The sequence below is a fragment of the Neolamprologus brichardi genome, chromosome 10, assembly GCF_056152115.1.
Source record: "Neolamprologus brichardi isolate AB-2024 chromosome 10, ASM5615211v1, whole genome shotgun sequence".
NCBI lineage: Eukaryota > Metazoa > Chordata > Actinopteri > Cichliformes > Cichlidae > Neolamprologus > Neolamprologus brichardi.
The window spans coordinates 12,851,460-12,875,167 of NC_142113.1; the positions used below are offsets into that span (position 1 = coordinate 12,851,460).

Here is a 23,708-nt window from a genome sequence, read left to right on the forward strand (position 1 = left end):
TGGCGACAGTGGGAAGGAAAAACTCCCTTTTAACAGGAAGAAAGCTCCGGCAGAACCAGGCTCAGGGAGGGGCGGCCATCTGCTGCGACCGGTTGGGGTGAGAGAAGGAAGACAGGATAAAAGACATGCTGTGGAAGAGAGACAGAGGTTAATAACAGATATGATTCAATACAGAGAGGTCTGTTAATACATAGTGAGCGAGAAAGGTGACTGGAAAGGAAAAACTCAATGCATCATGGGAATCCCCCGGCAGCCTACATCTATTGCAGCATAACTAAGGGAGGATTCAGGGTCACCTGGTCCAGCCCTAACTAGGGATGGGTATCGAAAACCGGTTCTTGTTGAGAACCGGTTCCCACTGTTTCAATTCCTTGGAATCGTTTGCCATTTTTGCAAACGATTCCCTTATCGATTCCAGTCGCCCCGAATGACGTCACCACGTTGCGGAGCGTCATTTACCTGGCAGGAAACATGGCGGCTCAAACGCTAAAAAGTTTGGTTATACTTTACGAGAACGGATGACAACAGGGCAACTTGCAATACTTACAAAGTAGATATTTCATTTAAGGGAGGAAACACTACGAATATGCAAAAGCATTTGCTCACAAAACACCCGATAACCTTAAATGAATGTCGTATTTTTAATTCCGCTCCAGACTCGTGAATCTCAACCCAGCAGCAGCGGTAACGTTTGCACGTCCTCTCCCGTTAATACGGCAGGTAAATAATCAACTAACAGTGCATATTATGTTAGCGCGATCTGCCTTATTACAAAACCTGCCATTACTGTGCATTTAGGTGACTATGATGAGAGAGACAGACAGAGTCTGGCTGGCTCAGATGCTGGCAGTTCTTGCTACAGTCTACCGGTAGCGTCTCCTTTCAGGCCAGGATAGACGAATGTCACCGAGCAGTGACTAAGTTTGTGGTAAAAGGCTTGCACCCATTTGCCACAGCAGATGCCCCCGATTTTCGGTAAGTGAATGTGTTTAATTGTAGGCAGGGACATTATTGGATATTCTTGTGTAATTGCTACAGAAGAATATTTATTTTATTATTTTACATTCACAATTTTTTTTCCTGGGGACCCTGTGACACCCCATTGAAGAGCCGTAGGTTGGATCTGTTAAGATCTCACTGTTGGGTTTGTAAGGCCATGTTACTCCTAAATTTCTATCTTGTTCTAAGAGAAGATATAAAACAAAGATCTAAGCTAATTGACCTTAGTGTTCTCCTTTTTTTAAAAAAAAATAATCGATAAGAGAATCGATAAAGAATCGAATCGTTAAACAGAATCGAAAATGGAATTGGAATCATGAAAATCTTATCAATACCCATCCCTAGCCCTAACTATATGCTTTAGCAAAAAGGAAAGTTTTAAGCCTAATCTTAAAAGTAGAGATAGTGTCTGTCTCCCGAATCCAAACTGGAAGCTGGTTCCACAGAAGAGGGGCCTGAAAACTGAAGGCTCTCCCTCCCATTCTACTTTTAGATACTCTAGGAACAACAAGTAGGCCTGCAGAGCGAGAGCGAAGTGCTCTAATAGGGTGATATGGTACTACAAGGTCATTAAGATAAGATGGGGCCTGATTATTTAAGACCTTGTATGTGAGGAGCAGGATTTTGAATTCAATTCTGGATTTAACAGGAAGCCAATGAAGGGAAGCCAAAACAGGAGAAATATGCTCTCTCTTTCTAGTCCCTGTCAGTACTCTTGCTGCAGCATTTTGGATTAACTGAAGGCTTTTCAGTGAGTTTTTTTGGACATCCTGATAATAATGAATTGCAGTAGTCCAGCCTGGAAGTAATAAATGCATGAACTAGTTTTTCAGCATCACTCTGAGACAGGATATTTCTAATTTTAGAGATGTTGCGCGGATGGAAGAACACAGTCTTACATATTTGTTTAATATGTGCGTTGAAGGACATGTCCTGGTCAAAAATGACTCCAAGGTTCCTCACAGTGTTACTGGAGGCCAAGGTAATGCCATCCAGAGTAAGAATCTGGTTAGATACCATATTTCTAAGCTTTTCAGCGCCGAGTACAATGACCTCAGTTTTATCTGAGTTAAGAAGCAGAAAGTTAGTGGCCATCCAAGTTTTTAATGTCCTGCAGTGTGGGAGGCCTGGTGAGATTGTTGGAAATAAAGGTCCCAAAAATTTAAAATCATGGACCCTCTCAATAGAGTCTCCAATGATGACCGAGCGAGCCTCTGCTCTTCGTGATGTCTATGATTTATTTTGTTTTCTTTTGCAAGATTGTTTGCTGAACACCACATGACCAGTTGATGGACCTCAGCCCTGTAGAGAGAGTCATCTACCGCTCATATGAGTCCCACTAGTGTGGTGACATTAGCAAATTTAATAATGGTTTTAATGGGATGGACTGAGGTGCAGTCTTTGGTAGGAGAGGAAAGACTAAACTCAGCCAGCTTCTTGATCAGGCTCTATGGCGTGATGCTGTTAATGTTGAGTTATAGTCAACATAGAGCATCCTCACATTTTTTTTGATTCATTTGATGATTCAAGGCGGAGTGGAGAGCTGTCGCAATGGCATCCTCTGTGGATTTGTTCACTTTGTAAGCATAGTGATGTGGATCAAGAGTCAGTGGAAGACAGGCTTTGATGTGATTTGATACCAGCCCTTCAAAGCACTTCAGGATCGTGGATGTTAGGGCAACAGGTCTGCCTGTAGTCAGTGAGGGAGTCAGAAGCTTTCCTTGAGTCTGGATTGATGACAGATGACTTCAAGCAAGGTGGGATAATGATTTGTGCAAGGGTTAAAGATGTAGTAGTGAAGACTGCTGAGGTCTGGACTGGGACACGCCTTGAGCACTTTGTTGGGTACCTTGTCTGAGCTAGAAGCTTTTCTCATCCTTCCTTGGGTTCACCAATCTAAGCATGAGGTTCACATCACACTGCTGTACAGTGATTGGGAGGGTGGTGGTAGTAGGTGTAGATGGAGGGCCCAAACTGGGTCTTTTAACCTCAAAGCCTCTACCAGTGAAGTGTTCATGTTGTTGAGTTTGAGATTGCTGTCCTTGTGATTAGTGATGTGTGTCCTGCCAAGCCTGCCTGAGTTTATTGTCAGTAAAGTGAACCTCAATTTTCCTCTTACAGTCCTGTTTGGCCTGATTGATGCCACTTTTCAATCTTGTCTTCGAACGGACATGACGGCTAGATCATTCAGTCGTCAAGAGAGACTGGACTTCCTTAGTTATCCAGGGTTTCTTGTCAGAAAAAACGCTGATGTGCTTAATAACACAGGTGGAGATGCAGCACAGTTTGTGTATATTTCAAAAATTTCCCATTTAGTGTGTGCAAAGCAGTCCTGTAGCTCAGTGATAGAGCCCTCTGGGGAGGTTTTAATGATCATTATGTGTGGCTTTGTTTTTTCCTGGGGGCTGTGTGCTAGGGTAAGGAGTAGTCAAAGATGGTCTGACAGACCCAACCAAGGGTCACCGTGCTGTATGCATCCCTGATGTTTGAATACACTCATGTGGCTTTGTTTATAGATCCCTGCTTCTGCCTTCCTCTCTTTATGGCACCTTCATTGCTTGGCAGACTCCAAAACAACCTATGGTGACCCTGGAGGTCTCGTTATGTCCACTGGGATGTTGTGAACTCACCAGAGGTCCAACATAATAGCCACAGGACACAGTTTATAAACTCCTGACATCTATATAAGAGCATATCTTTACAGAGCATGAACAGCAATGCCAGAAATAACACAAAAGACACCACACTAGAGAGCCAAGAGCTATTGCACTATTGCACAGATGTTATCTTGAGTGTAACACATTGTGCACTGTATAAATGATCAGATCTACATCCATCATTTATATACAGATTATGATTGTATCTAGCGTTCGCTATCAAACACTATGGCAATACAGCCAGTAGTCATAAGACACTGTACTGATGAATTGGCACTTTTGTCCAGCATGTGGAGCGTTGAGAATACTAAAATTAGCCAGATCTCATCTTTTCATCTTCTTTGCTTGGTACACACCTCTAGAAAAACCACCAACACATTCCTTACAGTCCTCATGTTTCCTTGGGTGTTTCTGCTACTGCTGCTGTTTTAGGCTTCATCTTTTAATCATGTTAAAACACACCAGCTGGTTTCATATCCCAAATACCCAGCTGCAAGAGTCTGAGATCACTAAAGATAATCAAACAAACATGGAGGGAAGCTTAGTCCATCCTTACTTCAGCATCTGGGAAAATAAATAATTTAACCCTCGCCACAGGAGGCCTTTGGCACTGAAGTCACTCCCGACTGAGCCTGACTTGTTTTTCTCCTCCAAGTGCTTGTTTGTTTGTTTGAGAGCTGTTTGTTTGGTTTTTTCATAAGATAACACGACACACATTATGATAACTGTGATAAGAGATTATGTAAATACTTTTACAGGGCACTTCTCCACTCCCTCTGTATAAACATGCATATTACCATGTTCAGTGTGTAAATACTGGCAAGTGTATCTATCCTAGGCAGTCAGTTATAAAAGTGTCATATCAATTACACTGTCTCATAGGCCTACATTGCATTATTTTAACATACCCTGCAGAGTAGGACCGATAATAATATAGCTACAATTTCCTATGTGATTATGCAAAATAGCCTTTATAACATTTGCACGTTAGTTGAACGCTTGGGCAGTAATATGTTTGTTTAAAATATCAGTTCATGCATTAACCAGAGGCTGTTACGCAGACTTATTAACTGCTACCGAATAATTTATCATATGATCTATGGTAACATCACCGGCCACCATCTGCATCAGCTTTGTGGAATGCAGTTTATTAATAAAGTCTCTTTTCATGGCACCCAAGACAGCAAGCGTCTAAATCCAGTCCCCCTACCTAATCCCCGTCCTTTGATTGTCAACATTAAGCAAAGCTGACAGCCATTGTACACACTCATATGCAGTACAGAGGTTAATTAATGCTTCTTGTCTGTCTCTCTTTCACATTCTCTCATATGTCTTCTTAGAGACTTCAAAGGCGTCACTTCCCTGCACTTAAGTGTATCAGAGCCAGTGTCAGAAATCCTTTCTAAACAAATCACTTGATCTGTAATTGCTTTGAGAAAGGTTGCAGAATGGAAAGTTAAAACAAACAATTTCAGCATCCAGAAGCCGATTATATTTGAAGGAACTGTCTGAGGAGGAGTGATTTTTTATTTATTTTTTGGGTCGGGAACACAGCAGTCCCTCCAGCTTTTTACAGGATCCGGTGAGTTGGTAAAAATTGCACTGCATCTCTAGCAGTCCCAATAACTAATACAACTAGATAACTGTATAGGCAGCACGGTGGCACAGTGGTTAGCACTGTTGCTTCACAGCAAGAAGGTCCTGAGTTCAATTCTACCATCAGCAGGGTCTTTCTGTGTGAGGTTTGCGTGGATTCTCCCCGGGTACTCCGGCTTCCTTCCACAGTCCAAAGACATGCACTTTGTGGGGATAGGTTAATTGAATTGCCCATAGGTGTGAATGTGAGTGTGAATGGTTGTCTGTCCCTGTGTGTTAGCCTGCAACAGACTGGCGACCTGTCCAGGGTGTACCCCGCCTCTCGCCCTATGACAGCTGGGATAGGCTCCAGCACCCCCTGCGACCCTGAAAAGGATGAGCACAAGCGAATGGATGGATAGATAACTGTATAATAATATAAAGTGCTGTTTCTCCAAAATAACTAAAGCATTCCTTTTTTAATTCCTGGTAATTAAATGTGATCTAATAGTGTGATAATTTGTGTCTTTTGATGATGATATTTGATTACGTCTACTTGTGCACTGTGTGCTTTAAATGGCAAATGAAAGGAGGGTGAGGATTTTCACTCTCTCGTAAAAAAAAAAAAAGCATGGTGTTTTCTCCTGCTGCACACTGGCGCCTTTGTAGTGAACCCAGCTTTGACATCAACTGGGTCAAACATGAGGGAGGGAGGGAAGGAGGACAGCAGCTGGACCCAACCATCAATGTCACCCTTGTTACTCAACTTCGTCAATGTCAGTCACTGAGGTTTAAATTTATTTTCCTCTTCTGTCTGTGCGTGCTTCTTATCTTTAAGTGTTCTGCACAAATGGACTCATAAGCCACGAGACCTGTTACCTGTGGTGCTGATGTCTGACATGAGGTGTGTGCAATAAACAGATGAATTATCAGCACAAAAGTGTAAAGAGATAAAAACATGTAGGAAAAAAATGTAGATCGCAGAATAGCTGAGTTGTTGTTTTACTGAATGCTTAAAAGTGTAAAGTGTGCATGTAAAAGCTGGCATGTTTATTAAATTACCCACAAATGTTATGATAGAATCAGGGAAAGAAAAGAAATGAAAATGCTGTAAAAGGAAGAAGATACCAAGATGAAAGTTCGTGTTAGAATATTTGGCCCACTCTCTGTTCCCCGTGGCTCCTTAAATAATGACTGGCAGCTGAAATGGGTCTTTGTGACTTTAAGATGTGACTCGGGGAGATGTGGTCTATCTATTGTTGATGAGACAAAAGCGCGAGTTAGATTCATATAGGGGTGGCGGCGAATAACTTCTCATATCCTCATATCACAGTCACAAAGCCACCCAGCAAAACTTCAATAACCTGACACTTCTTTCCGGACATGGGTGAGTGCACAGAATTTCTAATGGTTCTTATCATTTGTTATTGATGGGATTTATAAAATGAAATTTAAAAAAGTCTATTTCAATAACCAGTACTAATGCTGCCTTTGATGTCCTTTGATATCAAGTCTGAGGGAAGAATTGCTGCAAATTAATCCTCTGTTTTAATTCATCAAAAGCATTTCTAGACCCATTTTTTGATTTACCACTAATTCCCTTTTTGCCCCTTGATTCTAACACACGATGCAGGTTAACATATGATGGTGATTTCGAAAGACCAAAAAGAAAAACATGTGCACGCTGCCAGGATTATTTACCTTCTTGTCACCTGCTCTAATCTCTTTCAGCAGTAAACTAGAGTGGAATCAGAGTGGCATGACAGAGCTGGGCAGCAACTCTCATCATGCCAAGGCCATGCCAGGTCACTCATGTGAAAGAGGTCAAATACTCCCACATGTGTCACGGGCATATTTTGTCACACTTTCAAGAGGATTGTGGACGCAAACAACTTCTGCTAAACATGTTCTCACTTGCAAATAGCCTCTGAGTGAAATTCTGCATGTTTGTTTGGGGTTTTTTTAAAACAGCTTTGGAGATTTCAGTAATTACCTGACATCTGCTGCAAATGCACTGATGCACTTTGCACTGAAATTCAAACTGAGGCTTTTGTGGCGTTTATCACTCTTTCAATACAACTACTGCTGCAGCCGGGCACAGATTAAGCGTGGGCATCCGTAGGCGCTATCATTTTTGGGACTAACAGTCTTCCTGCTGTTACTATTTATATTTTAGTAACAGTTTGTTGAACTCACAGTTTCTCTTCCTTCCAACTAAAAACCAAAAGATCTTGCAAAAGATGAATGCAGAAATAGACATGTTTGGGGATGTTTGGGCCTAACTAATTTTGAGTTGGGCTTGCTATTGTTGTTGTTGTGAAGATATTCAAATTGCCCCTCTCCTTCATAATGCTTCCACCCACTCTTTAAACACTTGAATCCGGCCCCCACCGACATTGACACTCGGTGCCATGGTACCAGTCTCAGCCAGCTGTGGAGGGAGGAGGCCCTGGGTAGTGACATTGGCAGTGGTGGAGAGACGGTCCCGGTGACCCCTACGCCATTACGTTAGTGTTGTATGTGTGTGTATTGTGGCACCATGGTCTTTGTTTGACATCACTGGCCTTTGTTCCTTCCCAATCATGGCAGATACAATGGATATTGTATCTGCTGCCACAAAGAGATGCTCTTTCTTTGGGCCCCCTGAAGCCAGCGTATCACCACCATCCCTTAATCGCCTGGTGACGCCTGTGACCAGTGGACAAAGAGGGCTGGACCAGATTTAGTAAGAGCAGAGCTGTGAGGTGTTGGCACAAGCATTTGAGCTTTCACATACTGGATGAAGTCAGCGCTGAGAGGCTTATTTTACAGTAGCAATACCTTGTAGAGAGCTCTGTACACTTGTTGGCACTGGAACCTTTCTTGTAGCGGAGTACAGCATCAGAAGCAGCAAATGTTTCCGGTCAGGCAGCCTTGGCTTTGCAAAGCCTTAGGTGCTTTCCTCTATCCCATTTCTGGCAATGCATTTATTAACACTTTGGATGTTTGCTACCTGCTTCAACAGCTCAGCTTGCTCTGGAAGAAGTGCGTGAGATTGCTATAAAGTCAGTGTTGGCTGCTTTTGTTTGGACGCTTTATTGGGAGACGCTGCTTGAACTCTTGTTTGTCACTGCTGTCTAATTTATCTTCTTTTTTTTCTTGGTCTTTTTTCTGTTGCTTTCTTGCCTGTTGGTGGGGTTTTGGTGTATGCTCATGGATTTTCAGACGAAGCGAGGCCTTTTTCATAGCTCCCCCACTGGGTGAAAGAGTCCCCCACTGTGGCATAGATGTGCTGTGTGGTTATATGTGCGGTGTGTGCCGCCTGTGTGCTGATATATTATGCCCCCTCAGGTTGCTATGATTGCTGTATCCGGTGCATTGGGGCAGTGCCCTACCCATCCCTGGTGGCCACCTTGCTGTGCTATGCTGGCATGGCATTATTTTGTGGCTGCGGGCACGAAGCGCTGACCCAAACCGAAGTCCTCGTTGAGACTTACTTTGCCCGCAACATTCAGGACTATGTGGTCATGGCCTCTTTGTGAGTGATTTTTCAATAACTTCTCTCAGTTGTGGCTTCTTTTTTTTTTAAGTCTCTGGCATTGCTTTGTTTGAACTGATTGACTGACGTCTCTCTGTGACTGTTCCAGTATCAAATACTTCCAGTACGTGATCTATGGTCTGGCTTCATTTTTCTTCCTCTATGGTATCCTGCTACTGGCTGAGGGCTTCTACACAACAAGTGCTGTCAAACAGACCTTCGGCGAATTCAGGAGTACCCAGTGCGGCCGCTGCCTCAGCCTGACGGTGAGCACATGGGTGGGGAGGAGGGAGTGAGGAAATGAAGAGGGAGGGAAAGTGTGACATTGTTGAGATGCTGAATTCTGGCTTGTTTTGAGTCTAATAAATATGCTCTTTGTTTCTGCAATTTCCACATGAATTATGGTTCATTACAGATTTAATGACACCACATTTATCACGCGGAAAGTATCTATTAGCATCTGTGTTGCGATTCTGTGACCTTGTGTGCTGCACTTTTTTGCTACAACAGTTCATCATAGTGACGTACATCTTGGCCTTCATCTGGCTGGCGGTGTTTGCCTTCAGTGCTATCCCAGTCTTCTTCTTGTTCAATATGGAGCAGACCTGCCACACCGTCAACATCCTGTCTGAAACAACCCCCAGCATTAATCAGCATGGCTGGATCTGCATGGACGCCAGGCAGTATGGTGCGTTGCTCGTGTAACTACTGACCACATGGTCCCCCTGATGGGAATGTTAATGCGCCCTTGAAAGCAATTAATCACCGTGTAGTGGCTGCTAGACTGATGGCTATATTAGTCAGGAAATAATGAAGAGAACTACACCTTTATGGTCATTTCTTCACTATAGTTTCCCTGACATGCTTCAGGCAAGCCAGAGCATACACAGATCATCAAATCTCGTCATAATTCAGCCATAGTATGAGGTATCTCACTTATGTTATGTCTCCATTTAAGGTCTGCTTCCTTGGAATGCAATGCCAGGCAAGTCTTGTGGGACAACCTTAGCAGCAATCTGCAAAACTAGTGAAGTGAGTAGAGTCTTTATACAGTTTGATATAGCATTTTGGCATCATCACATTAAAATCGCTGCTCAAAATCAACATAAAATCTGTTTTGAATTATTAGCAGGACAACGTGCATATGAGAGAGCTCTCAGTAACACACAAGAGTTTGATTAAACGCCCTGCATGTGTCTCAAGCTAACCTTTTTTTTATTATGTCTTCCAGTTCTATGTCACATATGACTTGTACATAGCTGCATTTGCCGGTGCTGGGATCACTCTGTTAGCACTGGTGAGCTAATTTTTGCATTATTTCTAGGACATTTAAGCTAACTCAATTTAAACAGCTGAATCAAATTTTAATTTTAAAATGAAACCACTCTGCGGTGTTGGTGTTTTTCCTACGTCATCATAATAATACTTGTCAAGGATTAATATTGCCAGTGACCAACAATATTTTCTGAGATTTCAGTTAGCACAGGTCAAGAAGTTAGCTACGTTAGCTTTAAAAACTATCATTACCAAACCAATGCAAGTAACCTAAATCTGGCTGGCAGCAAGCCTATCTTGATAATATATATATATTTATTGCATTAATTAATAAAGAAAACCCTTGAAATGCTTACCATTTATTCCACAAGGGGGTCATATTTGAACAAGGGCATCTTTTTCTTATTTTTCCCCCTAAATTGCAATGCTGTGACATCACAACAGCATGACTGGCCAGTTTTAGTGTTCATCCTGGACATACATTAATATGACATATATGTTTTATCATATTATCTACATTTATCATATTATATAATGTTATGATGAAGCAGGAAAAACACCATCACTGGTACATCCGATAAACGTTTTTTCTCAATCTAGGCACTTGAAAATGAGTTTCCAGAAACAGTGCTCCTTTTACTGTTTAAAGTATCATTTATTTATCAAGTATCACCTATGTGTTGTGAGTGGAACTGCTTCTGATTAACATTGTGCACAGCAAAGTATGTGAATTATTTGGAGGAACGGCGACACATTGCCAATGTCAGTTTTCAATGCTATGATCTTCACACAAAAAAATTCCAGTCACCTTGTTTGTATTGAGCAGAAATAAATGAATTTTCAACGTGTGGATTTCTCTAAACCAAAACTCTGTTCGTGACTACACACAGTCAGAGATGACTATTAAAGTTTGCTTTCTATCTTGGATGATTAAAGCATTATACTGATCACTTCTCCTCTTGGATACAAATGAATATTCATTGTCTGCTTGCAAAAAAACTGCTTACAGTACTTGTATATGTGTAGAAGCTGATTATTTTTTTTCATTTTATTAATTCTTCCACTCACTCTAGTTCCTGTATCTGGTTGCTACCACCTACAACTACGCAGTTCTGCGGTTCCTGGGCAGAAAAGGCATTCGCTAAGTGCAGCGCCTCAGTTTTCTCTGTTAACCCCATTGTCCAACTACGAGATGGACAGTCAGCCTACATTCATCCTCTGGGAAACGGCAACCTCCAAACCTGGATTGCCTGCTATTCTTTAAACCTTTCCAATAACAGAAATAGTTTCTCATCACTATTATTTATGAACAACACACAGAGAGATGAAGATAATTTACCTCCAGCAATGAGCTCTGGCCTGTGCATCAGATCCTCCTTTCAAGATGATTCTCTTAGCTTTGTTGTTCATTTTCCCATTGCTGGTTGTATCTCTCACTTTATCCTTTGTGTGAGGCTTTGTTGGTGCTCATTGTGATTTATGATGTTTCATGAATAATTAAGAGCAATGACAGCTTGCCTCGCAAGTCATAACTGCATGCACAGTATTCAGTGGTTACTGACACCCAAATTGGCTCTCAGTATGATTTTGCGGCTTCTCTATTATCAGCCTTCAAAACTGCATGAACTAAGACGAGTGAGGCTGAACGAACCAAATTTTCCCGTTGAGCTTTCACTTACAATAAACATGCTTTTTAGTCATACTTATACAGTCTCTTTTTTTCTCTTTCGTTTAAATGCTACCATGGTAGGTGGGATAAAAAGGTGTTCAGCCCAATATAAGCTGTTTTAGGTTGCAGAGGGGTTGATGCTTCAGTAACTTGTCTCCAGGTGTTTAGCGTGTAGCCCTGCTACTTAGACTTGTGTGTGCTTATTTGAAATTAAGGCTCATTAAAACATTTAAATCTGATGCGTGGAATTTTATTCTAGCCATATACATTTTTTTTTTTTTTGCTGTATTTTTAATTTATCCTTTTCATTGCAGAATCATTAATCATAACAATATACTGCCCTTTTACTGGATACAGTTGTTACAAAAAAAGAAAGAAAGAAGAAGTTGATAGGGAAGTTATGGGAAATAATGGACAGCACATTCATCAAGGTATGCTTGGACTATTTTCTGGAAACATATTTGTCTCAAATAGGCATCATTTCTTAACCGCTTTTGAAAAACACACTCCACACTGGATCACTTGGTCCTTCAAGAACATGGGGGTCAGCATATCTCCAAGGGCCCTAGCACAAACCCCGCACTGCAAAAGCATACTCAGTGTTAATTTCACGTACGAGAGATAGTGAAAGGATATCATAAAAGCACAGATATACAGCATTTTTACAAAAGAAGACATAACAAACCTTTAAACAGTCTGGGTGGCAGTTCATCGAAGGCTCACTGAACATGATCTTGACATTTCCATTAATGATTTGGTTGCAGAAGTAACAAGGAGATTTGCCATGACTGAAGCAGGTGGTTAAAAAACAAAGCAAAGGTTATGAACCTTATTAATTTTTACACTTATGTACACTCAAAAAAAACATTCTTGGCTCTCATAAACACAAAGCAATAATTTTGAATAAATGTAACTGAAATATATGAAATCAAAAGTGAATTTATTCAAATACTTTATTCATGACCAGAGTCCATTAAATTACTGTTTTACATTTAATGTATGTAACTAAACCACTTGGAAAATTTACATGTAATCAAATTACTTAATGTCAACATTTTAGGGATAGATATTTTTTGAGTGTTGTATAACTATGTATAGTAAGAGTGAGAAACTTACATGGGCTTATTCAGAGTTTTTGTTGAGTTTACGTCCTCTGCAGGCTTTTGAGACACATCAGAACTACAAAAACAGTCACAAACAATGAGAATGATTTTAGTGCTCAAATAAAAATATGCGAACAACACTGAATACTCTACTGTTCCTTTATTTTTTTAAACAAAAACACTCACATATGGCTATCATCACACTTTTGGTTTGGTTTGAAGTCCTCAGAGTGGGGTTGTCTTGGATCTTCCACAGGTTTAGGAACAGCTTCAGCCTTGGCCGTCTCCACATCTAAAGCATCAGTTAGTCTAATAGCTGCGTGCTCTGTGTTATCCAAAACACCTTCTGCATCTGAAGCAGCTACTTGGTCAAGGGCGTCTTCAATGTTCAACTCTTTGTCACAGTCTGCTGTTGTCTTAGGTGTTGGATCAAAACTTTGTTCAACAACAGTGCCTTCATCTTTGCGCTCAACCGCCTCTTCAGTTCCGCTCTTAAAAACCGGCTCAGAGGGTGGTGCAGACTCGACTTTAAACTCCACACCCTTGGCAGTGTCAGCATCGGATTGACTAGATGGTGCAGGCAAAGTGTCGGTGACTGATATGGTGCTGTTTTGTAGAGCAGTTTCTTCTTCTGGTGTTGCATCACTTACAGCGGGTGTTTCCACACCGCCTTGGAGAGAAGCATCTTTTCCCGATGTTGCCAAAGCAGGTGGTCCATACATGTTTACTCCTGCGTGCTCTAAATTAGTTGTATTCGGCGGTTCTCTTTTGATTACAGATTCTCCGGAGACTCCAGCGGTGCTTTCACTCTCGCTACTCTCTCTCACTGTGCCTTCCGCAGCAGAGATTTCTGCAGGGGGATTTTTCACATCAGCATCTGCGGAGGCCTTATCCTCCTTGTGACAGGTGTCAGCTTGTGCATAAGCATGTTGTTCTGTGTTTTCTGCAGTTGCTTCAGTAAATGTCTTTTCTGGCTGTGCATTAATATTTTGAATAGGTGCTTTTGTGGGGGGTTGAGGCCTGTAAAAGAGAGTGTTACTTCTTCCCCACTTTGCAACAAAAAATTTGATTTGTAAGCAAAATAACAAACACTCAGCATCTTTAAATTTAACACTTCCAGTTACAGTCTCGTATACTAACTTTATCTTCACTGTTGAGCCTTCAGGCCGAGTGTCTTTCTGAGCTGAAATATTTTCAGCACTTGCCTGATTATCTGAATTCCTAAAACAGACAAACAAAGCACTGAGTATTTGGTTTAAATGTTCAGATTTAACTGAGATTAAGCTTGAAATATGCAGATTTGCAGAGAAGCAGTAAATATTTTCTCGGGTTTTGCACAGTTTAATTTACATTCAGCACCAACATACCCTTCAGATGAAATGACCTTTGCCTTTTGAAGAGGAGAACTTGGTGGAGGATCTATTGCTCTACAAGGTACGAATAAGAAGAGAAAACCCCTTTATAGCCTTATATTTTCTTAATTGCTTCTTCAGAACCAATAAGAGATTTCATCACCTTCTAACTATGTTGGCTCAGAAATAAAGTCTAAGCCAAATGCTCCACATTAGAGTAGTGACTGATGTCTCTGGTGAGCAATAATATAAATGTACATCATTAGCTATCACATATAGTGCTTGCTTAATGAATACAGCGTCAGCAGTATTCTGGGAGTTTCAGACTCTCTTATATAAACAACGTTCATCCATAACTTACATAAAAAAAAAATTTGTATGAAGAGTGCAACCTGCATTGAAGGATGAGCATCCTGAGCATGTGAAGTCAGTGACTGATGAAACAACGCTAACAAATAAGGCCTTAAATGTCAACACAATGTTTATTAATGGTGTAAATATCACCAGACACGTTGCAGTGAAGTGGTGGCTGAGGCTGGTAATAAATGAGAGACACACAAACTAAAATCAAACTTTTCCCGCGGGAGCAAAGCCTCTTGATACAGAAGAATATGCTGTATACACAACAAACTGTGAGGTAATGGTCCCTTTGCAGCTTAACAAGTGACAGCAAAACATGTGGTGTTTGTCATTCATGAGTGTGTGAACTGAACTATTAATTCAGAAGGTTTATGACTTGTGTCAATTGCTGTCATCTAAAACAGAGAATATACACACATTTGTCTATTATCTTTTTAGTGCATTTCTATTATTTCTGTTTAAAAAAAATCTGACTTGATAGAAAATGTTTATGGACTTTGAACCATCAGACCCAGGGAACAGATGCGTAAAAGGGCGAAAGGGCGAAAGGTACAGCAGATGGCTAAGACATCAGCACAACTTTTAATTTCGGAACATCCAAATAAGGACAACATAACAGTGTTTGCTGGGTTAGTTTTGGTAAGAACACTTTGGGTAAGCTTAATTAGAGTAGTAGTAATTAATTAGGGTAGATTAATATACTACCACATTTATTTAGACATTGCTAAGATTTACATACAAAATTGATTGTCAATTGTGTATAGATAGATAGATAGATAGATAGATAGATAGATAGATAGATAGATAGATACGTGAATATATTCTAATATATTCATAAAAAGAACACCAAATCATCAAGACATCAACAGTGGTGGTGGTGTGATAAATTAATGGAACAATGATGTAAGCATTATGCTTGATGTAGCAGCACGAATACACAAGGTACGGATAAGAAGTTAAATACACCAGCAAGCCCTTTTGGAAAGGTTTTAAAGAGGCCTAGACAAAGTGGGACTTACATCCAGTTGAGATATTTTGGCATGTTCTCTATTAGACTGTTCAGCCCTTCAGTGTGGCTAAATTAAAATAACTTCAGTATCACAAACGCTTCAGTTCCTGCTGCCAGGGGTGGCACAACGAGAGGGCAATTACTTTTCACACAAGACCAGGTAGTGTTGGACATTTTTTCCCCTTAATAGAGGAAAGGATAATTTAAAAACTGTTTTTGTATTTACTCAGGTTATCCTTGTCTAATATTAAAATGTGTTTGTTGTTCTGAAACATGTAAATGTGACAAATATGTACAAAAAATAAAATAAATAAATCAGGAAGGGAGGAAAATACTTTTTTTCACAACAATGCTGGCTAGCTGATTATCATTACATGGGCACTGTAGTGCAGTTTATTGATTTGGTCAGTGGTCAGCGTCTCCATAGGCTTGGGCTCTTATTTTCTTGATACCTCTATTTTGAAAGCGTCGTGGAAATACTTCCGGTCTTGTTCCGCTTTTCCCCGGCTTCGTAAAGTAGTAGCATATTGCTAAGCGGAGAAGTTAACGGCGATAGTCAAATGTAGCAGCATTATTTTAATTCTCTGTAACTAGCAGACATATCAGTGGCCACTGTGGAATCAACACTACCCAGGTGGGCTGTTTTCAAGTGTAGTATCGTCTCAAAATTGCACCACAGTCCTTACGGCTGCTGTTTTACATCAAAAATAATACCAGCACGGTCCGAGACGAGTAAGTCGCTTCGTATTTTACGACTTTTACTTTTAGTAAAAGACATAATAGTAGTTAATAGAAAATTCATGTGGCCTGCTGTATCATTTTTAGAGCTAAATGAGGTGCCTCAAAAAATTTTACTTTCCCAATGCTTTCCACCAGGTTTTGAAAGAAACTTGACATAGGTCTATCAGGTTACTTAACACTGATACAGTGTTTTTCGAAACAAAATATAGAATAAATATTATTTTTGGCCCGGTTAAAAAAAATTAATTTAAATGGCATTCTGTTCCTTGTTATTTCAATACATTAGTGCAGGCTCTAAACATCGCTTTGGGCCCCTTTTAAGCAAAAAAAAAAAACAACAACAAAAATAGCAATATCTTTTATTCTTATTGAAGTGAGCTTAGAGATCTAAAAATGCATTCTACCTGTTTAATATAGTCAGATTTATAGGTGACTAGCAAACTCGAGCCTTTTATATCTGGTTGTCATGAGTGCTGAAGGACTGCAATAAACTCCAACTACACAAAGTACAAAGCAATTATTTCTGGTAAAGTATGTGTATGTATTTAATTAGTAAGCTTATAACAATGTCAATGTGATTTGTGATTCTTTTTGGTGCTTAGCCAGGCCACCTTGTGGCTGTCGGATTTTTACTTGTATGGTTCATCTCAGTATTTTCTTGTGTTGCCTTAGGGGGGGGAAATGCCATCGAGAAATCACCTTGACAAAATCGGGAGGAGGAAAAAGAAGAGGTGGACAGAGGACGCCATGGAGCGTGCACTGATAGAGGTCAAGTCAGGCAGGTGCACAGTGAGACAAGCCGCCAAGGAGTTTGGAGTCCCTAAATCTTCACTGGGGGACAGAGTCAGTGGACGGGTGACCCCTGGGAGCCGTAGCGGCCCGGCTCAGCTTATAACATCTGCTGATGAGGAGTTGTTGGTCGAGTTCTCCTTATACATGTCCAGGCATGGATTCCCACTTACAAAGCAGCAGCTGGTGTCCTTCGCATCGTCAATTTATAAGCGGCAACACCGGAGGGTGGCATTTTCCAAACTGGGCCAGACATGGTGGCTCAATTTTAGAAAAAGACAAGAGAAAAACATCACTATTCAGCCAGCAGACAATGTTGTCCGTGGGAGGACTGTGTCAGTGAGAAAGGAAGCAGTAGATCAGTTTTTTCACCTCCTGAGGACTGTTGTAGATGCTCATGAGCTCAGAGACAAGCCTCACCAAATTTTCAACTGCAATGACACAGACTTTCAGCTGAGTAGGAAGAGGGTGACTCTCCCTAAATCTGTCGGTCTAGGCTACAAGCCAGCGTCAGGCTCCAGGGACCATGTCTCCGTCTTGGCTTGCTTTAATGCGGTTGGAGAGGACATCCCCCCATTTATAATCTACTCAAAGGCCTATCCAGGGGGAGTATGCTACAAGACACAAGGACCACCAAATGCCCTATATGGGTGGTCAGACTCGGGATGTATCAATTCAGACCTCTTTAAGAAATGGTTCCTCAAACATTTTCTCGTGCACGCACCAAAGGAGCGTCCACTGCTGCTGATTTTCGATGGCCACAAGTCACCCGTGAACCTGGAGGTGGTGGAAACAGCTCGTAAGGAGGATGTCATTCTTCTGTGCCTCCCACCTCATTGCTCCCACATCCTCCAGCCACTCAATGATGGTCTCTTTGTGGTCCTCAAGCAGCACTTTGCTTCATTCCTAGGCGACGGCTACACTACTGACACCCACTTTGCAGTTAGCAAAAAGGAGTTCTCAGGGGTTTTCAAAGGAACATATCAGGTAGCAAAGGAGGAGGAAGGTGTGAGAATTGTGAAGGAAGGCTTTAGGAAATCTGGGATCTACCCACTGAACCCCTTCACCATCTGTGACAGACACATGATATCAGCCCACCACACTGGCCAGATAGCTGCACCCTCCTTGTCAACACCAGTGCCGGGAGTGCACACTGTAGGAGACCTCACAGATGCTGGGCCATCTTCCTAATTCATCGCTATAAAAATGAAAGTGTGATTGACTGCATAATTGAGCAAAGCAGAAATGAGCACAGGCTCGTTCTGTCTTTCAAAATACTGAATTAATTACAGTCCTGTTTTTAATATAGTGAACCACCTCCTGCTGCCTCCCTGCAGAGAGCCCTGTTTGAGGAAGGCTTGCATTGTTATTAATTACTACTCAACAATGAGCTCAGATTTAGTTATCGGGTAATAATGTTTGAATGCTGGACAACTGTGGTTTTCAATGGGTTGGGAGTCCCAAGGTGAACATGATTTTCAAAAGGATAATAAAAGAAAAATAGAGGAAATATTTCTGCTTAACAAAAATCTGTAATTTCTCTTCATAAATGCTTCCATCTTCTTGTGAATTATTGGGTGGTAAGCCATTTAAATTAAGTGACCCATAAAAGAAAAACACTTGCAAAGCACTCACAAGTTGCTTCAGCCTAGAGGATTGTGAGCAAAAGAACATTTGTAGATATTCAGTGCCATCTTTTTTTTTGGTATTGCTGGCCAGTCAGCTAGCGAAGCTAACCATCATTGGTAAGGTGCATGATTTCAGTTTAGTGGTCTCTGACAGTAAGTGAGGGAGGGGAGGCTGTGAGGTGTGAGTTGCCCGAGCAGTTCTGCACAGATATAACACAGGTGCTTCACTCTGTCATTTGTTTTATGTATGTAAGTAATGTGACAAATTCACTCGATTATCTCAAACACACTGGAACGGATAAAAGACTGGATTTAAAGCTTGGGCACATTTTCATATGTTATCTTGTTGTAGACGTCTGATAACTACACTTTATGCTGTGCAAAATGTCTCTGAAGCACAATCAAGCCTCTTAAATACCAGACTGATTTTGAGTGGAAGTTGGAACCATTTATTGAAGGATGTGTCATCAACAGATGATGCAGCTGTGGAATATGATACACCTACTGCTGTTGTCATGGTTTTCTTTGGAGGTCAAAGAAAATATGTCCATTTTTGGTTCCATCTAAGAAACTATTGTCTTTTTTTCCCTAAATAGTTTAAAATTGTACATGTGACTCCTGTGATTGTTCCTATACTTACATCTATTGGCCTCTTTGTTAGGTACGCCTGTTTAGCTTCTCATTAATGCATATATCGAGTCAGCCAATCACATGGCAGCACTGTGCTATCATGTTAATGTAGATCAGAATCTCAGGAAGGTTTCCAGCATGTTGTTAAATCTATGGTATGAATAATTAAGGCAGTTCTGGAGGAAAAGGGGTCCAACACAGTACAAGCAAGGTGTACATAATAAAGTGGCGCGTGAACATAAGTATCCTGAATAATTGTGAACACGGAAACTGATATAAAAGTAAACCCAAGACCTTTTTAAATAATTTGCTTCTTTCTGTTCACCTGGAAGAATGAACCCTACGTGATCTCAGGGGAAAAGTCAGACATCTAGAATAAAGATATTTTTAAATATGTTTGAAGCAAAAATTTGTCCATAACCTTAATAATTTACAAAACTTTGCTATAGCCGTGTGAGTGTGTGTGTGTTATGTACATGTTCAGGCTGAGTGATGTAATGTCAGTGCAATTGATACATTTGCCGACAATAGTCAGGCAGCTAAGGCTGACGTATCCTTTATTTAGTAGAAATATTGTGTAACCAAGCAGAAGAACATCTTTCTGTTCTATTACCTGTATAAAAAAACTCTGTATATGACTATAATTATTGGATGCCTATATCAAAATCATAATTTTAATGCACAGGGGTATTAATATTAACATTAACCGCTTTTTTTAAACAAAGCTGGTAAAACATTTGTCACATACCATATAATTAACAATCTCATATGTTAAGGTGTTCCCTAGAAAGCTTTCGCTACAGTATTCAAGGAAAAAATATGCATGTGTGTCCTACAGGGAAGCACCCCAGTAAGATTAACGTTTGATCAACCAGCTTAAGTGTAGGTCACACTGCAGTGTACTTTAGAGCTTTATGGATGCGGTACAGATGCCCTGGGCTAAGTTAATGTTTTTGTACTGTATGTTAATATCACAGATGGTGATTTGTGCCTGAAGCCTGGAATATTTTTAGTTATGATTCAATGACACAGCACAGTCGAAGGACAATTTGAGTTTAACTTGCAGAACTGCCACCACACTGTGTGGTGCCATACACATGGGACTAATTTAAGTTTTACATTATTTTTCTTTAAAAAAAAAAAAATAGATTTACAGTCATGGTAAAAATGTGTGGCCTCTGTCAGTTCTGAGGTTTACATATGAGGGCATATTGAAAGTAAATCATGCTCTTAAAGTTTCTGAAATACAACCTCAGATGAACAACAATGCGTGACGTATTACACGGTTTAAAAAAACAAACTAAGCCAAAATGCAGAAGGAGTGTGTGAAAAGAACAACCAGTGACTGAGTAGCTGGTAGAACCACCTTTAACAACAAAAACTTGAATAGCTTCTTGTATGACTTTATCAGTCTGCCACATCATTGCGGAGGAATTTTGGTCCACTTTTCTTTAACGTGTTGCTTCTTTTCTTTTTCAGCCATTCTGGTATAGAGTTGCTGATGTGATTGGGTTCATTGTCCCGTTGAAAGAACCAGTTTTGGACAAGCTGTAGCTGTCAGACAGATGCCCTCACATTTGACTCTAGAATACTTTGGTATACAGAGGAGTTCATCATGGTCAAGTTAGTGATATCAAGGTGCCCACTTCCTGTGGCTGCAAAACCAGCCCAAATCATCACCCGTCCACCACCATTAGAGTTGCTATAAAATGTTTGTGCATTTTTTGTTGTTGTTTGTTTGTTTTTGGGGGGGTTTTACCAAACATGAAACTACACACTATGGTCAGACATCTCCACTTTGGTTGTTCAGTCTTTTCCTGGTTGCACTGTCACAAATTTTAACATTTCGCATGCTAACCGAGGCCTATAGACTCTGATTTGATTTCTCTAAGCACCTTAGGGTGAATTTGGTGGTAAGGCTGTACATAGTTCTTCACACACTACTTCTGCATTTTTACTTTTTTGTCTTTAAAAAAACAACAACATATTGTAATATGTGAAGTTTTAAAGTTCATCTAAAGTTATATTTACCAAGCCATTGTAAGGACAGACTATTATTTTTCTTATGTGCGGATGCTTGAAACCTTAGAAATGAAAGGTTTTTTTGTTTGTTTGTTTGTTTTACCATTTCTTCGGATTTGTCAGTTAAATCCGGTGTGTGTGAGCAATGTTTACATTCAAAAGTGTTTTTTCTTTTTTAAAATAATTTTGCAGCACTCACTCAAATCTCCTGGCTGCCAACCGGACTTGTGAACTCCTAGCTGGAATAGGTTTAGTTTCCACATCTGTGTTCGTTCTGCAACACAGAAGAGGTTGCTGTGACACTGAGACAGGACAGCTTCAATTATCCCTTTCAATTAAAAAAAACAACATTTTAAAACTCAATTTTTGAAGTTGCATCTTAATCACTGTGAGTACCCCGCTGTGTCTTGTTCTTTCTTGGCATCATTTGATCTTTGGATCCAGCTGCCGTCCTTTTTTAATGTAGACCGCACCCTGATGTTTTGAAGCACCTGGCTTCTGTTAATATCTACAACACACACACTTTTATCAGTACTGCATACCAAGAAATATTTTTTTCTTCCATGTTTAATGTTATCAAATACTCACCTTTTGACATGCTGCTGATGTTTTCTCAGATGTTCAACCTGAGGAAATATTTGATGAAAAACTTTCTGTATGTTTCATCTGTCATACTCTACACTCATTCCCAACTCACCCCTTTCGCAACCTGTAAAGCTGTATTCCTATACACAAAAAACTCATCCACCATGGTAAAGTGATATTGAAGCATTTACTCTTTGTTATTAACACATGTGGACAGTTATTATCTGAATAAAATCATTTGAGCATACCAGAAGACGTTCCACAATAAAACTTGTGCAAAAATCGAATCTGCTTGTAAACACTATTAACAAATGTCCCTCGTGCTCTCCCCAGTCTCTCTGCATCTTGTCATATTGCGCATCTGTTCTGTATTCTCTTCAAGCGCCTGTTAACATTTTGACCTGTGCTTAGTGCTTTAATCTCTTGTGATGAATCTTTCTGGAGATGTGCCAGCCCCAATTAAGCACGTCAAATTCATTATTCATAGAAAAGGAAAGCAATTCAGATTTGGTAATGAGGCCTTCCTCACACAGGCCACGAATAGGGGTGTTAAGTCTATTTTTGTGCCGTATTGTGTTCTCACCTGTTTGTGTCAGAGCAAATCAGTGCCGGTCCTCCTCCGGGTCTCTGTGACACGCAAATAAGATGGCAGAAATACCTTCACCAGAGCCCCCACCCCCTGCAGTTTCAGATCCCGCCCCCCTCTCCTGTTAGTTTTGAAGTGCCGCACCTGGATGATGCTACACAGGCTCATTGAGCAAGCGGATAGGCTGGGTGATAAGAGGGGCAGCACTGTTTTGTGGTTTCGATTTTTCTGAGTGTGAGAAGTCACATTCCAGAGATGTTTTCTAGTGAGATTTTCAGTCTTTGCTAAGAAGCAAATTAAAAATAGGCTTTTATAACCTGCCTGACAGCTTAAAGGTATTTAAATGAACCCTGCAGGTTAGTGCTTGATGCTGTTTTCTTTCCTACTAATGGCTATAGCAGGGGATTAAACTGAACTCAATTCTGCTCAATATTAATGTAATCTCTTTATACACTTATTGGTGAGACCCTCCACAACAGTCCCAGTTTTTTATGTGGTCCCATGGGAAAATTAATTGCCCATCACTGAACAATAGCCTTTGAAAAAAAGTAGACAACTGAAAACCTGCATATCATTAACCACAAAAGTTTGTTTGTTTTGTTTTTTCAAATATAAAAAGCTTGTAGTATTGGTTCACCCACAACAAAGACTTTATTTCACAAGCATACTGTTCCAGTTGGTAGGCTTCTAGGAATCAAGCGGGACCAGATCTCAGAGTTGTTAGAATTTAATCTACTGTCTCATCAGACCTTTTTAATAATATTTACATTGAAAATCCTTGAACCGAAATGCCCATTCTTTCCAGTGAAAATAAAAGGGCACAGAGAAAAGCTTAACCTCATTATTTGATGTTTACTTTACATTTTAATAAACTGAAATATTCATATTTTGGTCTGTGGGTGTACGGGGGACTCTGTGTGCAAAAGAAATTAATGCGATTTTTAGTTCTTGTTATGATTGTGGCTCATAGGGTATACAGCAGGTTGGTGGTTGAATTGCTGGCTGTTCCAGTTTGCATGACGAAAGCATCTTGAGCAGGATACTGAACCCTGAGTTATTTCCAGTGTGTTCATTGGAGTGTGAGTGTTAGACAGGAAGTACTTTATGTGTGAATAAACATATTGTATAAAGTCCTTTGAGTGCTCAGGTAGAGCAGAAGCCAGTATGTAAGAACTGGTCCATTTACTTTTCAGGTTTTTAAACGTAAGGGT

The 23,708-nt window shown here is 40.4% G+C and overlaps 3 protein-coding genes across 7 annotated transcripts; 2 read left to right on the plus strand and 1 right to left on the minus strand.

The window, feature by feature from the left end:
* Positions 1 to 6,452: 6,452 nt before the first annotated feature.
* plp1b (proteolipid protein 1b) lies at positions 6,453 to 11,931 on the plus strand. Of its 2 annotated transcripts, none has more exons than XM_006802155.2 (7): positions 6,453 to 6,618; positions 8,562 to 8,748; positions 8,858 to 9,014; positions 9,259 to 9,436; positions 9,707 to 9,780; positions 9,980 to 10,045; positions 11,097 to 11,931. In XM_006802155.2, the coding sequence occupies exons 1-7, from the start codon at positions 6,615 to 6,617 to the stop codon at positions 11,166 to 11,168; spliced, it is 738 nt and encodes a 245-aa protein (XP_006802218.1). In that variant the 5' UTR covers positions 6,453 to 6,614; the 3' UTR covers positions 11,169 to 11,931. The 2 variants fall into 2 exon arrangements, with proteins under 2 accessions (XP_006802218.1, XP_006802217.1); XM_006802154.3 differs by lacking the exon at positions 6,453 to 6,618 and adding an exon at positions 7,691 to 8,164.
* Positions 11,932 to 12,089: 158 nt separating this feature from the next.
* On the minus strand, positions 12,090 to 21,924 carry si:dkey-125i10.3 (uncharacterized). Of its 2 annotated transcripts, XM_087847198.1 has the most exons (9): positions 21,915 to 21,924; positions 21,723 to 21,834; positions 21,526 to 21,600; positions 14,163 to 14,222; positions 13,936 to 14,016; positions 12,982 to 13,815; positions 12,809 to 12,871; positions 12,378 to 12,480; positions 12,090 to 12,274 (listed from the first exon to the last, which is right to left on the minus strand). In XM_087847198.1, exons 1-9 carry the CDS (start codon positions 21,922 to 21,924, stop codon positions 12,170 to 12,172), a joined length of 1,443 nt encoding a protein of 480 aa, XP_087703324.1. In that variant the 3' UTR covers positions 12,090 to 12,169. The 2 variants fall into 2 exon arrangements, with proteins under 2 accessions (XP_087703324.1, XP_087703323.1); XM_087847197.1 differs by having other exon boundaries at positions 12,187 to 12,480.
* Positions 16,019 to 23,633, plus strand: si:rp71-1d10.8 (uncharacterized). 3 transcript variants are annotated; one of them, XM_006802157.3, is made up of 2 exons: positions 16,019 to 16,150; positions 16,930 to 23,633. In XM_006802157.3, the coding sequence occupies exon 2, from the start codon at positions 16,939 to 16,941 to the stop codon at positions 18,235 to 18,237; it is 1,299 nt and encodes a 432-aa protein (XP_006802220.1). In that variant the 5' UTR covers positions 16,019 to 16,150; positions 16,930 to 16,938; the 3' UTR covers positions 18,238 to 23,633. The 3 variants fall into 3 exon arrangements, with proteins under 3 accessions (XP_006802220.1, XP_006802219.1, XP_035768604.1); XM_006802156.3 differs by having other exon boundaries at positions 16,140 to 16,248; XM_035912711.2 differs by lacking the exon at positions 16,019 to 16,150 and adding an exon at positions 16,610 to 16,783.
* Positions 23,634 to 23,708: the final 75 nt, after the last annotated feature.

Excerpts from the sequence above, each read along its gene's own strand:
- plp1b (XM_006802154.3), top strand. The coding sequence starts at position 8,125 with ATGTTTCCGGTCAGGCAGCCTTGGCTTTGCAAAGCCTTAG. Across the intron at positions 8,749-8,857 it reads TATGTGGTCATGGCCTCTTT|TATCAAATACTTCCAGTACG; the intron begins GTGAGTGATTTT and ends TGACTGTTCCAG. Across the intron at positions 9,015-9,258 it reads GCCGCTGCCTCAGCCTGACG|TTCATCATAGTGACGTACAT; the intron begins GTGAGCACATGG and ends TTGCTACAACAG.
- si:rp71-1d10.8 (XM_006802157.3), top strand. The coding sequence starts at position 16,939 with ATGCCATCGAGAAATCACCTTGACAAAATCGGGAGGAGGAAAAAGAAG.
- si:dkey-125i10.3 (XM_087847197.1), bottom strand. Across the intron at positions 21,601-21,722 it reads AAAGAACAAGACACAGCGGG|AACGAACACAGATGTGGAAA; the intron begins GTACTCACAGTG and ends TCTGTGTTGCAG. Across the intron at positions 12,872-12,981 it reads AAGTGTGATGATAGCCATAT|TTCTGATGTGTCTCAAAAGC; the intron begins GTGAGTGTTTTT and ends CTGTTTTTGTAG.